The 15,779-nt window shown below is 38.4% G+C and overlaps 3 protein-coding genes across 6 annotated transcripts; 2 read left to right on the top strand and 1 right to left on the bottom strand.

Moving 5' to 3' along the window:
- Positions 1-1,890: 1,890 nt before the first annotated feature.
- On the top strand, positions 1,891-7,710 carry bend3 (BEN domain containing 3). The gene is made up of 4 exons (XM_051125915.1): positions 1,891-2,359; positions 3,024-3,078; positions 4,630-4,784; positions 4,912-7,710. Exons 2-4 carry the CDS (start codon positions 3,027-3,029, stop codon positions 7,165-7,167), a joined length of 2,463 nt encoding a protein of 820 aa, XP_050981872.1. The 5' UTR covers positions 1,891-2,359; positions 3,024-3,026; the 3' UTR covers positions 7,168-7,710.
- A 2-nt stretch (positions 7,711-7,712) lies between these two features.
- On the bottom strand, positions 7,713-10,450 carry mtres1 (mitochondrial transcription rescue factor 1). Its single transcript, XM_051125920.1, has 4 exons — positions 10,352-10,450; positions 9,378-9,814; positions 9,087-9,159; positions 7,713-8,896 (listed from the first exon to the last, which is right to left on the bottom strand). Exons 2-4 carry the CDS (start codon positions 9,803-9,805, stop codon positions 8,714-8,716), a joined length of 684 nt encoding a protein of 227 aa, XP_050981877.1. The 5' UTR covers positions 9,806-9,814; positions 10,352-10,450; the 3' UTR covers positions 7,713-8,713.
- Positions 10,451-10,542: 92 nt separating this feature from the next.
- matn3b (matrilin 3b) lies at positions 10,543-15,627 on the top strand. Of its 4 annotated transcripts, XM_051125918.1 has the most exons (7): positions 10,543-10,804; positions 10,917-11,025; positions 12,310-12,801; positions 13,554-14,129; positions 14,417-14,548; positions 14,903-15,004; positions 15,236-15,627. In XM_051125918.1, the coding sequence occupies exons 2-7, from the start codon at positions 10,992-10,994 to the stop codon at positions 15,283-15,285; spliced, it is 1,386 nt and encodes a 461-aa protein (XP_050981875.1). In that variant the 5' UTR covers positions 10,543-10,804; positions 10,917-10,991; the 3' UTR covers positions 15,286-15,627. The 4 variants fall into 4 exon arrangements, with proteins under 4 accessions (XP_050981875.1, XP_050981873.1, XP_050981876.1 ...); XM_051125916.1 differs by having other exon boundaries at positions 10,543-11,025; XM_051125919.1 differs by lacking the exon at positions 12,310-12,801 and having other exon boundaries at positions 10,543-11,025.
- Positions 15,628-15,779: the final 152 nt, after the last annotated feature.

The following is a 15,779-nucleotide window of genomic DNA, read 5'->3' as shown; positions in this document are numbered from 1 at the left end:
ACGAGCAACGCGAGACTCCCCGTTCAAGTGCGCAGTCGCGCGTTCCATAGAACAGAGGCGCGAGCGTCATCGCATGAGCGCGTGATAGATCAAACAGCCCACATTACCTGAATAATGACCGGCGCCTCATCACACCCACATCTCAAAGAGCCACGGCTCCGTGACTTAATGCAGACATCACTAATGCAGACATTACTAATGCGCGTTACGGGACATTGGCCACATCGGGTGCCGCTGATGAGTGTCTGAGAACATAGTTTCAGAGGTGTGCGTTTGCGAGAACGAGGGCAGCAGTGGACTGATTTCACCTAACGTTATTTGCTTTTGTGCAGGATGCTGCAGTAAGTTGTGTAGTGGTTTGGGTTTGTAACAACGTACGTCACCCATAAGTAGATCATGAAGTAGATCTTTTTAGACCTCCATGTTTCTATAAATATGAAATAGTTTTATTTTTTTAATTTCAAAGTACTTTATTGACGTGATAGTTTGCTTCCAACAATAAAATAAATAAATGTTGTTAATAAAAATAACAAAAATGGGTTAATAAAATAATGACAATATATAAATTTAAGTAAAATTACATATTATTTATTTGACAGCAAAACAATTCACAATACGTAACTTTGCCCTGCAGTACATGTCACATCCACTAGACGGCAGTTCATTGGTAAACTGGCAGTAAACAACATGAAAGCGCTAAAACTGTGGCAGTTAATTAAATATATTAATATGTTGTTGGCTAGTTGTAACTATCATGGACAAGAATATGAAGTTTAGCTTATTTATATGCTGATAAATTTTAAAAATGGCTTTTCAAGATATGTGAAAGATTACAGAAAACAATTTGGACCTACGTACATTATAACGTAGATAACAAATGTTAGTCGTAGAAAAATGTTAGTCAAACAACCTGCATAGTTTTCCTTAAAAAAGTACCAAACTTAATCAAGGTTACTATTTAAGCTGGTGAGAAATTGTACAGAACCATTTATTTAGGCTAATTATAATGCTAACTATTAGGCAAAACAGCATACTGCTATCACTTTGTTTCATTTAACATTAACACAACATTTTGAAATCTACAATTTGATAATGAGAATCATAACTTTTGGTCCTAAATGTTACAGATGGGATTAAATTCATTTCTGGCCAACATTTGGTTTTTATATGTGACCCTGGAGCACACGGATATATTTGTAGCAATAGCCAAAAATACATTGTCTCAGTCAAAATTATCTTTTTTTTTTTAAATATATGAAAACTTAACTTAATTTTTGATTAGTAATGTGCATTGCTAAGAACTTAATTTGGACAACTTTAAAGGCGAGCTTCTCAATATTTTTGTTTATATTTTGCACCCTCAGATTCCAGATTTTCAAATAGTTGTATCTCGGCCAAATATTGTCCTATCCTAACAAACTATACATCAGTGGAAGGCTTATTTATTCAACTTTAAGATTATGTGTAAATCTCAATTTCAAAAAAATGACCCATGTGACTGGTTTTGCGGTCCAGGGTCACGTATGAAAAAAAAAAAAGAAAAAAAACATAACACTTATAAATCGAGTCAGTAATCCACTAAGGCTTTTAAAACATTTTTTAAACTTGAAAAAACTGAAAGCCAAATATTATTAAATGCAAAACGTTCTGTGAGAACAAAGTACATCCAAACAATTCGTGGTACCCTATCGTTTGGTTTTCTTGGTGTTGCTTACATTTCCAATCTCAATACTCCGAATTCGCTAAACGTCATTTATGTAACTGTACCACCTTCAAATCAATAACGTTTTAGGATAAAACAACAAAATGTACTATAAAACGTAAAATAATTTAAAAAATAATAACAATAATACATTGAATATCTCATATTTATCCATTATTATTTCTAAAGTATATAGTTTTGTATAGTTTTGTGTTTACATAAAGCAAGGTTATTACAAGTTTTATAAAACAAATTTAACTATATACTCTGATGTAGGTTTGCACAGTCACGAGCGTCTGTGACGCGGATGATTTACACTCGTGGAACTCTGGCGCGCGACTCTAGGGGCCTCTTGAAATGACCAGTGTGTCATGAGAAGTCCCACGCCACAGCGCGCACTCGGCGCGTTTCTTTGCCACGGCACCGCAGCTCAGGGATTCACGTGGGGTGGGCTGGCAAAACCCACAGCAAACCCACAGCTGTGCGGAAATGACACAGTACCGTCACGTCACGCGAGAGGGCACTGACTAGAGAAAAAAAAAGCAGCGGAGAGAAACACGGACAACAGTTACCCGTGGACAAATCCACTGGATTTAAAGACGCGACCATGGCTAATGCCTCCTAACCCACCTCACACGGCTGCCCGGAGTCGCAAAGGTGAGTTTGATTTCAGCCGCGCAGGTAGTTTATGCGCGCCGTGTTGCGGGAGACGAAGCGAAAACTCATCGGTGGATGTTTTTCTTGCCGCGTCACGCAAGAGGGAGAGTTGCGCACGGGGGAGGGAGGGGAAACACGAGAGAGAAGGGCAGCACTCTGTATTACTGCAAAAACATTAAGAATACGTTATTTTCTTAAGACATATGCAGTCCACAGAAGGAACGCGGCAGGGAGCCGCTTGTCCGTCTGTCTTCCCGGTTGTACCGATCCGTGGGGTTTCCACTGGAAGAATGAGGAAGTGGAGCCGGTGGACGGGGGTCGGTACGGTGAAGCAGCGCCTCTCCGGTGCTCTGGCGAGACTTCACGGTGCAAGACATGAAAAACAAATAGGAAAACAATCTCCCAGAACTTCACCGAAGAGACAATTCACTCCGAGAATAAAGTTTTACACGCATCATAATCTTCACACGCTTGACATGACATTTGTGACAAGTCGTTCGTAATACCGACTTCACTGTCTTTAAGCAGGCCAAATGATTACACCTAAAGATTTTATCAATATAGCAGTAACATATTTCTAAACTTTAATTCCCTATGACTGACAAGTGTAAATGTGAATAAGAAATGTAATAATGAGTAATGGGTCTTGTGTGTCTCTTCCCAGGACATGAGCTCTTCTGTGTGCATGGTTAATGCAGATGGACAAGTGCCTGATAAAAGTATGTAAAAAATGAAAAAACATTCTCATTTTGTTGCCCTTTGTGAACTGTAATTAAACATCACAATATCTCTGTCTAGTAATATGCATTGCATCGAAATGAACGGTCCAAATCAACTTTTCCAGTGAAATGAACTCACTTTAGCATCAAAAGGAGATGTATTGAACCTTTTACGATCACTTTTGACTGGATCACCAGTACAGGTATAAGCAATAACATTTATTACAGGTAGAGCATCAGACATTGTCAAAAATGCTTACCTGTAAAATCAATCACTGCCCTAAAATAAGGGTTCTGAACTTGCTGGTTACATGTTGACTTTAAAGTCAGCATGAAATCAACCATTCTTATTTTTATGGAATGATGCAGTGTTTATTAGAAATGATTTATCCATCATAATCAAGGACTGCCCTGAATTTTTTCTTGTTTACTCGATTAGCAGATATGATGATCACCGGTGTTGGGGGTAACGCATTACAAGGGACGCGAGTTACGTAATCAGATTGTTTTTTTTTAAGTAACTAGTAAAGTAGTGCATTACTTTTTTAATTTACAAGATTTTAATTTTCAAATAAATAACGCCAGTTATTTGTTTTCCCATTCATTGACTGACAAGCCTCCTGTCCCCATGTTGAGAGAAATCAGGAGTAAATGCAGAGGTGTTGTGTGCGCTGTGTAAACTTGATGTTACTGTAGTTTTAGACTAAATGTGAACTTGCATTAATTCATCTCACAGATTCAGTATTCTTCAAAATGAATAAAAACAGTGAAATGCAAACTTAACACAAATATCCTTTATTATTTAATCCCATTTTATTAACCAATGTCTTTACTGCTGACCGTCGATGATCCAATTCAACCATACTAATAAGTAAAAATTATTCTACTGTACAGTAAAAAGTGTTCTACTGTACAGACGTGAATTTACTTTTCCTTCAGCCTGAGGCTTATTCATTTCACGTTTGGTGTGAAAGGGCTTTTACTTTTGCCAAAAATATAACTTTTTATATTAAAAACAAACAAGCAAGCTCTGCCCAGATTTAAAGTAATGCAAAAGTAACGTAACGCATTACTTTCCATAAAAAGTAACTAACATAATTAGTTACTTTTTTAGGAAGTAACACAATATTGTAATGCATTACCTTTAAAACGAACTTTCCCCAACACTGATGATCGCAGGTTCCGTTTCATGCCGACAATAGTGAAAAAGCATGAAAAGCACATACATATACATTCAAAAGAACACCTCAACAAACTTGTTCAGTATGCCTGATATCAATATGCAGGTCACCAAAACACTTCATGTTGTCCAGTTTATAGAGGTTCTTCACTAAAATAACATCACAGGATGGTCACAGGAGATGTATGTTACTACCAGTTGCAAATGTCTCAGCTGATAATTTGTCTTCAGATCAACTGAGACAGACCTTAATACTGAAAATGTAAATTCATGTGTTCTGTCTCCTCAAAAGTCGTACAGAGTTGTGAGATGATGTCTGTCGGCATTTCTCAGCATTCTTAAATAGTTTTGAACACTTGGTTTTTCTCCAGAAGTTAAAGTTGAGAAAGATGCAGAGGATGTTACTGAAAACACAGCGGGAAAGATGGAGAGCTTCTTTAAGCGCATTACAAAACGATCAGCAACACACGCAGGCCCTGAGGTGGAAGGAGTTGCAAGCGGGAAGAAGGCCAAGGTGACAACACAGGTAAAATTAAGTGCAAGGTTGAACATTACATCTCATTGCCAAGATTTGCTAAAGAAGAGACTATGTCTGGTTTGACTTTTCTTTTGGTACAAATGATTAACAGCAACATCTCACACTTACTTTCCAGGCAGGAGAACATCTCTTTGACAGCAGTTCAGATAATGGAAGCAGGTCATATTCTCACAGCCACAGATTATCTCCACAGGAGCAGATTCCCATCTCTTCATACAGGAAACCGCTCTACAGCATCACACATCGCATTTCTGAGCGCAAAGCTGCATCCAGTCTGGACCAGACTGGAGCCCACAATGGAGTCAGAGCAAGCCATAATGGTGTCCACTTTCAAAAACTGGGCAACTCTAGAAAGCACCATGTGTTTAAGGCCTCTCCTAATGTGGGGGTCACAGGGTCTCCTTCTGCCTTGGATTCTCACCTCTACCCGCTCATTGAGAAGATGTTCTTCCTCCTCAACTCGCTGAATTCCAGCATGACCCAGTTGCACAGTAAGGTGGATTTGCTCTCGCTTGAAGTGACGCGCATTAAAAAGCAGATGAAGCCCTCTGAGATGGTCATGGAGTTTCAGCCTCCTCCTGAATACCAACTGACCAATGAAGAACTCACCCAGTTGATGGAGCAAACATCCACTGCTGGAGATCTTGGCTGCAGACTTCTCGTTCAACTGTTCCCTGAACTTTTCACAGCAAAAGAATGCTCACATGGCTGCAGCCTTACAACCAAACGGACTTTAGATTCATTGCACCTTCAGCTAATACGGAACTATGTGGAAGTCTGTTACCCGTTGGTGAAAAATGAAAACGTCTGGCAGACAGAGTGCTTGCTGCAGATCAATGACTTCTTAAATCGTTTCTGGGCTCAGAAGGACATGGAAAGCGGTCAGATGTGTGACAAACAGGCTCCAATGGTGGTCGGGTTTGACATGGAACCGAATCACGCTTGTCATTTCATCAATGAAGATGCCCAGGATGAAAGTCTTTCCCTTAACTCTGGAGAGAACAGTGACGTTCATCCAAACAACGTCAGTTCAGATACAGTGTTTGATCACCATGAGGCTACAGGTGAAGACTCTGAAGATTTAACTTCGCCGGAGGAGCTTGTCGTGTTTTTGTTGAACAGACTCTTCCCGGAGGTGTTTGAGGAGGGCAAGTTGCCGGAGGGCCACAACAGCATTGGACAGTTGATCATCGACTCGGACAGACTAGAAATTATACGAAAATACATGGAGGCCAATTTCCCTGATATCCCTGAAGAAACCTGGTTGCAGCTGTGCGTGCAACGTATGGAGGAAGCCCTGGAGAACGCTTCAGTGAATGGCAGCGGTCGAGAAAACCGAGAGATGTATGACACCACCCGTCTCCCTGATAACATCTCCATTGTTAAGATCAGTGACCTGTGTGATTATGAGAAACCAAATCGCAGGTCTAAAAAATCGTGGCTGGAGCCTGTGGATTTTGACAAGCTGGAGATCCCCCCTCCAGAGTTTGATGTTCCACAGGAGTATATACTTACTAAGGAACAGCTGAAGAATAACTACGAAAGCAGTTTGTCAATTGGGAACTTTGCATCTCGACTTCTGGTTCTCATGTTCCCCGAGCTCTTTACATACGAGAATGCACGGAAATACTACAACTGCAGTGGCTCTCTAGGAAAGAAACAGCTGGATCCCCTACGAATCAATCTCATCCGGCATTACGTCCAGCTGCTTTACCCACAAGCTAAAAACGACCGCGTGTGGACCCTTGAGTTTGTCGGCAAACTCGATGAGCGCTGTCGGCGACGAGATACCGACCAACGGCGTTCGTACCAGCAACAACGGAAGGCCTGTTCACCTGACCAAGAGCCTGACCTAAAAGACTCGCTGCTAACTGCTGGGCAAATCAATGTTCTCACTTCAGATCGCCTGAAGGAAGACTTTGAAGTCCTGTCTTCACCCCTGGAGAAAAGCAGCAAGGACTTTTGCAAAATCCCACTTGAGGACCTTTCGGTGTCCACCCCAGACTTCCCAGTGCCTTCTGAGTACCTGCTCACGGATGCTGAAGTGAGGGAGATTGTCCAGCAGAGTCTGTCTGTGGGAAATTTTGCTGCTCGCCTTCTCGTCCGACTCTTCCCAGAACTTTTTACGCAGGAAAATTTACGGCTGCAGTACAACCACTCTGGGGCCTGCAACAAGAAACAGCTGGACCCTGTGCGTCTCCGACTTATTCGTCATTACGTGGAGGCTGTCTATCCAGTTGACAAAATGGAGGAGGTGTGGCACTACGAATGCGTGCCAAGCATTGACGAGCGCTGTAGGCGCCCCAATCGCAAGAAATGTGACATTCTAAAGAAGGCAAAGAGATCAAACAACACTGTGACTTATTCTTAGACAATGTTTCTGCAAAGTGCAGACCTGTTTTCCTATATTTTACACAACATACCTGTTATTTGCACAAGTCCATAAGCTGAAGCATACTGAAACTCGTTCTTGTTTAAGGTCTAGTTCGGCTGGTCGAGTTCACATCCATGGCCTTTAAACAAGATGGTTTAGTAATGACAGGAAGCTGATGATTGAAGCCACTATCACACGACAGTGAAATATTAGTGTTACTATTTATATGCCAAAATATTATTGATGTTATTCTAATGTCGAATTAATAGATAAGCTAAAGTTAGCCTTAATCAACTTAAATGTAAACATTTAGTTCTTTGAAAAAAATAGGTCACTTTAGTTTGGGGTGAGGGCAGAGAAGATATATAAATATATTTTTTGTTTTAAGTTGTAGCAATGTTGCAGCACTGGCTTTTTCTAATTATCAACATATTGAAGTATGTCCTGCCTTACAGGAAGTAAATCTTATTCATCTGTACTTAACTATAGCACCAGGTTATATGTTATATATTTTTAAATAAAAATTCACTTCCTAGCCAAGATGGGTTTCACGTTCCTTTTTATTTTACTTCAGATATACACGTGAGGGTCATTAGAGGCCTTTTATCATCAGAAAAAATATCATACAAATGAAAGGGGGAAGACAGATTTTATCTTTGATGTCTAAATTAAATTTGTGTTCTTTGTATATTCCACCACTGACCATTATAATGAAGAAAAAAGAAAGAAATTTGTTTTATTTGTTTGGGTTTTGACTAGTACTGTCAAATCGATTAATCGCGATTAAACGCATCCAAAATAAAAGTTTGTTTTACACAGCGTGTGCTGTGTATAGTTATATGTATATATATATAGTTATATGTATATATTTAAGAAATATTTACATGTGTATATGTATCCATATTTATATATTATATATATAAATATATTTTACTTTTTTCCTGTAAATATATACATGTATGTGTGTATATTTTTATACACACGCTCATGTTATGTAACACAAACTTTTACTTTGGATGTGATTAATCTTTTTTACAGCACTAGTTTTGACATTTTTGAATCTTTTGCAAAAATGCTGTGCAGAAACTTTTTAATATTTCCACTTTTTGTCAGGGTCTCTTAGTGCAGTTGTATGCAAAGGCAATCTGTAACCTTCCTGAAAACCACTAATTGAAAATCTACCAATGTCATAAAGACATCGGAAAAAAACGTATAACCCAAACACAATCTGATTAATCTCATAATGTTATTTTGTGAATCTAGTAAGCAAACGCTGAATAAAAATAAAAATGCATATAACTATATATTTAACCATCCATTTGTGACCTGTAAAGTTAATAAAAAACATCTTCCAAGTAGTATGAAACAGAGCTACTGTTAAGTCAATAGACGTGAGAAGGACTTTCAGTTTTTGTTGGGCATAGAAAACATTAAATCCTCAATCTGCAGTTTCAGAATCAAATAGTTGAAAAGTGGACTAGGACAATGAGTTTTGTTCATTTTTCTGATCTTTCACTTCTCAAACACTTCACAGAATTGGTCTTTACTGCTTGTACACATCCTTTCTGGGAAGTTGTAGGTGTTTCCAGCTTCTTAGAATGACTCTCTGCTTTTCTGCATCTTTTGTCTCTCCGACCACCTTTTTTAAGATCACTCTCTTCAGCAAGACCGTGTCCATTTCCTTGTCCTCATTTAGGATCAGATCCAGCGTATCCCCCTCTTTAACCTGTAGGAGGCAGCAGACCGTGGATTTTTAAATCAAGGTGCCATATTTACTTACACTAATCGGTACTCAGATTAATTTAGTAATTAAGCAGGGTAGTTTTTTTTAATTGCATTCATAATTTGTCCAGCCAGTGTTAAATATTTTTGAATAACGTTCTATCAGATTATACCACTAGAGGGGGCTGACTTACCATTTTGCTCTTCTTGGTAAGTTTCTGACCATTCAGTCTCAATTTGAGGTTGTAGAAAGCATCCTCCACACCACTGTAAAAGAGATGCATATGTTAGTCACTACCACTGGCCAAAACATCACAAATTAAATGTGAGCAGAGTACAATATAAGCAAAGATTATATACAAACGTCATCAGTCCATTCTCTCATCGGGTTCTATGAGACAAAACTAGGAGTTACATCTGCAGTTTGAACTGAAAACACTAACTTGCTAAATCTCTGAACATGATGAACAGTTTCCCCTTCTTACTTTCGTGCAATGTCCAATCCAGTCTTCAAAACCAGATCGAAACGTAGCGACTGGACAGTTTTCTCATGGTCTTTATAGTCTTTTGGCAGGCCTGGGTCATCTGGAAGCTCATCCTCGTAATCACTAGCTTCTGCATCTTCCGGTTCCTCCTCTTCATCCTCCTGCTGCATTGCTTTTTGCTTCCCTTTCTTTCTCGTGCTCTTGAGCCGGGTTTGATGGAGCGACCAGCTCTGCCGACAGTCCCATGATTTTGGCCACATAGCTGTCCGGTGTGTCTGGGGAGTGGCTGAACCCCACAGCTGACGTGCATGTAATGTTCGTGGGCACCACATGCTAAGACCAGAGGCATGGCACGGCGTGAGCAGCTGGAGGGAGTTCAGCCTGCCTAGCTGCCGCAGGGCCAGTGCCTGCACTGACAGACTCTGCATACTGTGACACTGAACACAGACACAAGAAAAAAAAATCAGAGGAAAGGGTTAACATGTATGCACACTTTACATTAAAGTCAACAAGTGCCGAGATTCAGCTCTAAACGCTCTGGAAATCTTCTAAACCAACTAAAAGGGGAATACAGAATGCACTACAATTTATAGAAACGTCATTTTGAAATGCTCAGCTGAATTGTTTATAGATAAACAGGCAATATATTCAGCTCGACAGCGGTGCAAATGACGTCGTGTTTATGTTGTCTAAACTTCACACAGTATGGTGCTGAAGGACTTGTCTGTACACTTACCCAAATAACTACTTTGGACGGAAATATAAATGATATTTAAATACAGACATGAGGAAAAGCATATAATTTGTAAAAATCTAACATATTCTCATGACGATACTGTCATCAGAATGTGCATAGACAGCAACTCATAACGTGTTTGTACCCCAAACCATCGCTCACGACAATACTTCTGGATATTTCACCATAAACAAATGTAAAAACAACTATTGAAAAGACTTAAAAAGACTAATTTTACCTAATTGAGTTGAGTAATTTTCCCTTGACTCTCTAATCTCGAACTGCCAAACGACGAGCACTGTAAAAACAAACCAGCAGTCGCTGCTGCTGTAGTAGTGCATATTTTACAGCGCCCTCTAGAGTCGGGATGAATTATTATACACACTGCAGAATTATATTTAAGTATTAGGGATTTTTTTATTTAGGGTTAGAGATGTCATAAAGTTATTTATATTAGTTAATAAACATTACTTTTTAACAGAATTTCCAGAATGCTTTGAGCACTATTTAATGTGGAGTATCTATGCTGTTCTGGTGGTATTCTGCACTACATTTATATATTTATATATAAAAAAAACGCCCGCCCAGTCAAACGCACTTGTTTCTCTGGATTGGTGGCTGGCGTTGGACGTCTGGGGGCCAGCGGCTTTAAAACATCATGTGAGCGCCTCCTCCTGTCAAAACTCTCACAGTGAGTCGGAATAAACACAAGAACGGAGATTTCTGCATCCATCTTCATCAACATGACATGCTTTATTTGCATTTCTGTCTTTTGTTTGTCTGCATTTTTAATGGAGACGCAGGGTACGTATGGCCCTTACGTACGGAACCATAACCAGCTGTACGCGGACCGCCAGAGATCTCACTTCACCCCCGGTATGCCTGGACACGGCAACTCCATCAACTTTGGAGGTAATCTTTTTTTTTTTTTTTTTTTATTATTATTATTATTATTATTATTAAAATCATGTGAAATCTACACTTTTCAAGCCTTGATTTAAATGAATATTTAAAATATGTTAACACTGTCCCTGCTGAAAGAAACAATAGAAACCCAATTTGTAATGGGTTTATGGGTTAAAACGGGAATTGTACTGATTTTAATGGAAACTGTAATATGTCTATTGGTCTCTACTGGTAAATGCCTTCTATTGATAGCTTGTTAAAACCACTAAATTCTAATGTAATATGTCCCAAAACACATTACAGAAAACAATTTTTAATGGTTGAAGTTGATGGTTTGCAATGGTATTTGTAGTGAAAACCAGTAGAATTTCTGTGATGGTTTCTATTGTTTTATTTTTCAGCAGGGGTCTGAGTATTATAAAAAAAAAAAACTACCTAGTGAAATAGTGAAAAACACTATTTTTTTTTTTTTTTTTTTTTTTTTTTTTAAACAGCATTAGTGCTCTTCAGGAACAAAAAGTAACCTAGCCTACTGTAGTCCTATAAAATGATGTAATCTACTCACAGCTGGACTTTCTATTTTACAGTAGGCTTATTATTAGCAGTTTTTTTAAGTGCTTAATGACGGATCAGAGACCTTTAGACTTCTAAAACCTTGGGAAGAGTGGTTCTATTGAGTACTATAGTAATGTATACATTACAGGAGTATTGAAAGATAAAAACCTTTTTTTTATTGTTCATTAAAAATCTTATTTTTTCACATTCTTTAAATGATGGTTTGAAAAAGATGATTTGTGAGCTTTAAAAAATATCTTTCAAAGATGTACTATAATTAATCTTCATCCTTCAGTTTCTGACTGTGTCATGTCTTTTAACTGAAATCATTAATCTAGTAATGTTATATACTTTTGTCCCCAAAGAAATGAGATGGATCTGGTGCTACAACATGTTTCTCCTTCAGGTTGACATGTTAAATTGCAGTCATTCACAGAGAACTTCTAAACGGGCCTTTGACTTTGCTTCACTGCTTGAAAATGGAAACATTTTTAGCTCATGCTTTTGCTAACAACCAAAAAGTGTCATCACAAACCCACATCAATATCATATTGCTTTAAAAGTAATGGCTTACTTTACTGCTTCTCTCCCTCCTTTTCTCATTCTAAATCTTCTTTTCATGCTCCCACTGGTTTTCTCCTTTTCATCTGTCTATGGATTCTCTCTCCTTCTTTGTATTTCTATGTATCTGTTTACCCCCTCTTTCTCTTTCTCTCTCTCTGTAACCAAACAAAGCTCATGGCTTTAATCACAGGGTTTACAGCTATCATCATCGCAACCCTCATCAACATCATCATCTCCAGCGGCCGCCCTGGAAGGGGCCTCCCTTTATCCGCCACCGTCCTGCCTTACCTGTCCGGCCCATCTCACCTGTCCATCCTGTTTGGTCAGTTGTGCCCACACCACCCAGAATTCCAGTGGTGTTACCTGCCCCTACAGTGCCCCTGCCACTCACCAAGGTAGCCACCCTATCCCCGCCACCTCCAACACAGACTGCAACCACTACAGCCACTACAGCCCCTACAACCAAAGCAACCACAACAACCAAAGCAACCACAACAACCACAACAACCAAAGCAACCACAACAACCAAAGCAACCACAACAACCACAACAACAAAAGCAACCACAACAACCAAAGCAACCAAAGCAACCACAACAACCACTCCAGAGCCGGTCAGTACCCCTCATGGCACACCTGCCCCTGCCGAACCTTCCACTGACCCAGGTAGTCCAATCCCACCCCACCGGTTGCAGACGACCAGTCTGGTCCTCTTCAATCCTGTTTAATAATCTTTCTCCTCTTTCTCTCTTTCTCTATTTAAGGTCATTTATAGGGGTATAACAAAATATATATATATATATATATATATATATATGTCACGATTTGGTTTGATACACAATACTGACCTTAAAATACGATGCTCTTACAATACTTGTATCACGATCAGTTAAAATTGTAAAAATTAAGTTTTGCTAAAAATTACTCATCCTTGGACCATACAAGTTGTGGATGAGTTTGAACAGATTAGAAATTTTGCATTACATCACTTGCTCATCAAAGGATACTTTGCAGTGAATAGGTGCCATCAGAATATGAGTTTTTTTATCTATAATATTGCATAATTTTACTTTATTGTTATTCTTTATTGTTGCATTTATATATTGTGACACAGTATACTGTTACACCCCTAGTCATTTAGCATTAAACAAGCAGGACAAATAGCATTAATGAGGCCATTTTTGCTAATGCCAAGCCTATTATCTACAGAAATGCAATTGTTTAGCACAAATTAGTTTAACTGACTCAGTTTCTTTCCATTTTTCAGTCACAGCGCTGCACTGCTATCTGAGGAGCCTCTCTTTTTCATAAACAAACACTGAAATATTAATCTCTTTCAGCGTCACACTTTGCACTTCATTTTATCATTTTAACGATACTATGACACTTATTTTCAATGAATCATTTCTCTCTTACAGCTCCTGCAGAGCTCTGCAAGAGCCGTCCTCTAGACCTGGTTTTTATCATTGACAGTTCTCGCAGCGTCCGTCCTGCAGAGTTTGAGAAGGTCAAAATCTTCCTCTCTGAAATGGTCGACTCTCTTGATATCGGGTCTGATGCCACACGAGTCGCCCTGGTCAACTACGCCAGCACTGTCAACATTGAGTTCCCGCTAAAAAAGTACTTTAGTAAGGCAGAGGTCAAGCAGGCCTTCTCCCGTATCGATCCACTCTCAACTGGAACCATGACTGGACTGGCCATTAAAACTGCCATGGAGCAGGTTTTTACCGAGAACGCTGGGGCCCGGCCACTGAAGAAGAACATCAGTAAGGTGGCCATCATTGTGACAGATGGAAGGCCGCAAGATAAAGTTGAAGAGGTGGCAGCAGCAGCAAGGGCTGCTGGGATTGAAATATATGCTGTCGGAGTGGACAGAGCAGATATGCGTTCTCTGAAACTAATGGCCAGTCAGCCTCTTGATGACCATGTGTTCTATGTGGAAACATACGGAGTGATTGAGAAACTAACATCCAAGTTCAGGGAGACACTCTGTGGTAAGAGAATAAAGATCATTTTTTGTTGGGGAGAATGGTTTAGAATCAGTTGGATCACATTTTAACTTAATCATAAAGCAATCAAAATGTAAAAAGTATATTATGTAATTATTCCAAAATATTCATATACATTATATTTATATAAATATATTTAATTTAAAATTCAATGAATGCATCACTAACTCGACAATGATGTTTAATATAATATTATTTCGTAGTATTTATTTTTTTGTGGTTTTGGTTGATCGGTGGTGAAATGATTTTTGCTCATTCAGCTGATTTTGCAGGTTTCGATGCTTGTGCGCTTGGACACAACTGCGAACATATTTGTGTCAACAACAATGCCTCTTATTTCTGCAAGTGCAGAGAGGGATATGTTATCAACTCTGACAAGAAAACGTGCTCTAAGCAGGCAAATGGTTTGTCATAAAAATATGCATCAAATTATTTGAAAAATTTAATGCATATCGTAAGGATGATTATTTGATGCATTCAAAAATGCATCCAAAAACTTTGTGCACAGAAATGATTTTTGGCCCAGACCAATTACCATGTAAATATACCACTGAAATCAGACATTATATCTGAATTATAAATCATTTAAATAAATATTTGTTTAATGAGATAAGATGTATGCTCTGGACTGTTTATGTTGATATATTGTTTTTTTTTAATTATACATGCAGTGATAATATTTGTGTCAATGATGTATAATTTGAGAAGATTTTTTATCATTTAAAGTATACAGCAAAAAATGTCTATTTCTTTTACAGAAGAGGCAAGAGGAGATCTGACTGAGAATGCCTGCATGTGTGAAGCTCAGATCGCATTTCAGAGGAAGGTTCATAACAGCATACAGACGCTCACCAGCAGACATATCCTTTCAGATTAATTCAGCATCTGTTTGTCAACTATGTGGATTTAATAACTCTCTCATTCTGATACACGTTTAATGTCCTGTGGACAGGGTTTATGGTGTGTTTTTGATGTGTTTTAATAGTCACATTCCTCCAATAGTCATATTGAAGCTGGTGTTAATCAGGAAATGATCTTATAGCGTTCCTGATGATCATGACGTATGATGTGTTTTTCTTAACTGTTCTTACTGAATGACATCTCAAACAGAGTGCAGCAGTTTGATCTCCGTCGTGCCTAGAGTGGAAGATGGGACTCTACACAACTTGTTTTGGAGAAAATAAAAATTTAATCTCATTAGCTGCCTACAATGTATCCCATGCATTCATCATTTTGTTTATTTAATCTTACTTAAAATGTGCTTCTGAGTATGATCATCATATATCATATATCAAATTATCTGACACAAAGTGTTACATTTTAAGTACATTTCCTTTTATTTTGGGGAAAAAAATCGAAAGTGTAATAGTAATATGTAAAGTATACGCACATCATTTTATGTTGTTGTCTATTTTGAATATCTGTACACATATATGAACAAATATATGAAGAAATTATAACAAATAAAATATTCTTTAATGTATTTTTTTGTTTTGTATTATCTTTGCTTTTTATGATGGGTTAGCTAAAAGCTATAATGTATTATAATACATTTATTTATTATTTATTTTTGTGCAAAGTTGTCTGTGAGGCCCGAAATATTATTATTATTATTGATATTGACTGAGTGATTGT

The sequence above is a fragment of the Labeo rohita genome, chromosome 13, assembly GCF_022985175.1.
Source record: "Labeo rohita strain BAU-BD-2019 chromosome 13, IGBB_LRoh.1.0, whole genome shotgun sequence".
NCBI lineage: Eukaryota > Metazoa > Chordata > Actinopteri > Cypriniformes > Cyprinidae > Labeo > Labeo rohita.
This window is presented reverse-complemented; position numbering and strand designations above follow the sequence as displayed.

Bases quoted from the DNA above. Each gene is read 5' to 3' on its own strand.
- bend3 (XM_051125915.1), top strand. From the start codon at position 3,027: ATGAGCTCTTCTGTGTGCATGGTTAATGCAGATGGACAAGTGCCTGAT. The intron at 3,079-4,629 runs GTATGTAAAAAA...GTTTTTCTCCAG, and splicing joins TGGACAAGTGCCTGATAAAA to AAGTTAAAGTTGAGAAAGAT. The intron at 4,785-4,911 runs GTAAAATTAAGT...CTTACTTTCCAG, and splicing joins AGGCCAAGGTGACAACACAG to GCAGGAGAACATCTCTTTGA.
- mtres1 (XM_051125920.1), bottom strand. From the start codon at position 9,805: ATGCAGAGTCTGTCAGTGCAGGCACTGGCCCTGCGGCAGCTAGGCAGG. The intron at 9,160-9,377 runs GTAAGAAGGGGA...TCTCTTTTACAG, and splicing joins GGATTGGACATTGCACGAAA to TGGTGTGGAGGATGCTTTCT. The intron at 8,897-9,086 runs GTAAGTCAGCCC...TGCCTCCTACAG, and splicing joins TTACCAAGAAGAGCAAAATG to GTTAAAGAGGGGGATACGCT.
- matn3b (XM_051125916.1), top strand. From the start codon at position 10,857: ATGACATGCTTTATTTGCATTTCTGTCTTTTGTTTGTCTGCATTTTTA. The intron at 11,026-12,309 runs GTAATCTTTTTT...AACCAAACAAAG, and splicing joins CAACTCCATCAACTTTGGAG to CTCATGGCTTTAATCACAGG. The intron at 14,130-14,416 runs GTAAGAGAATAA...CTGATTTTGCAG, and splicing joins GTTCAGGGAGACACTCTGTG to GTTTCGATGCTTGTGCGCTT.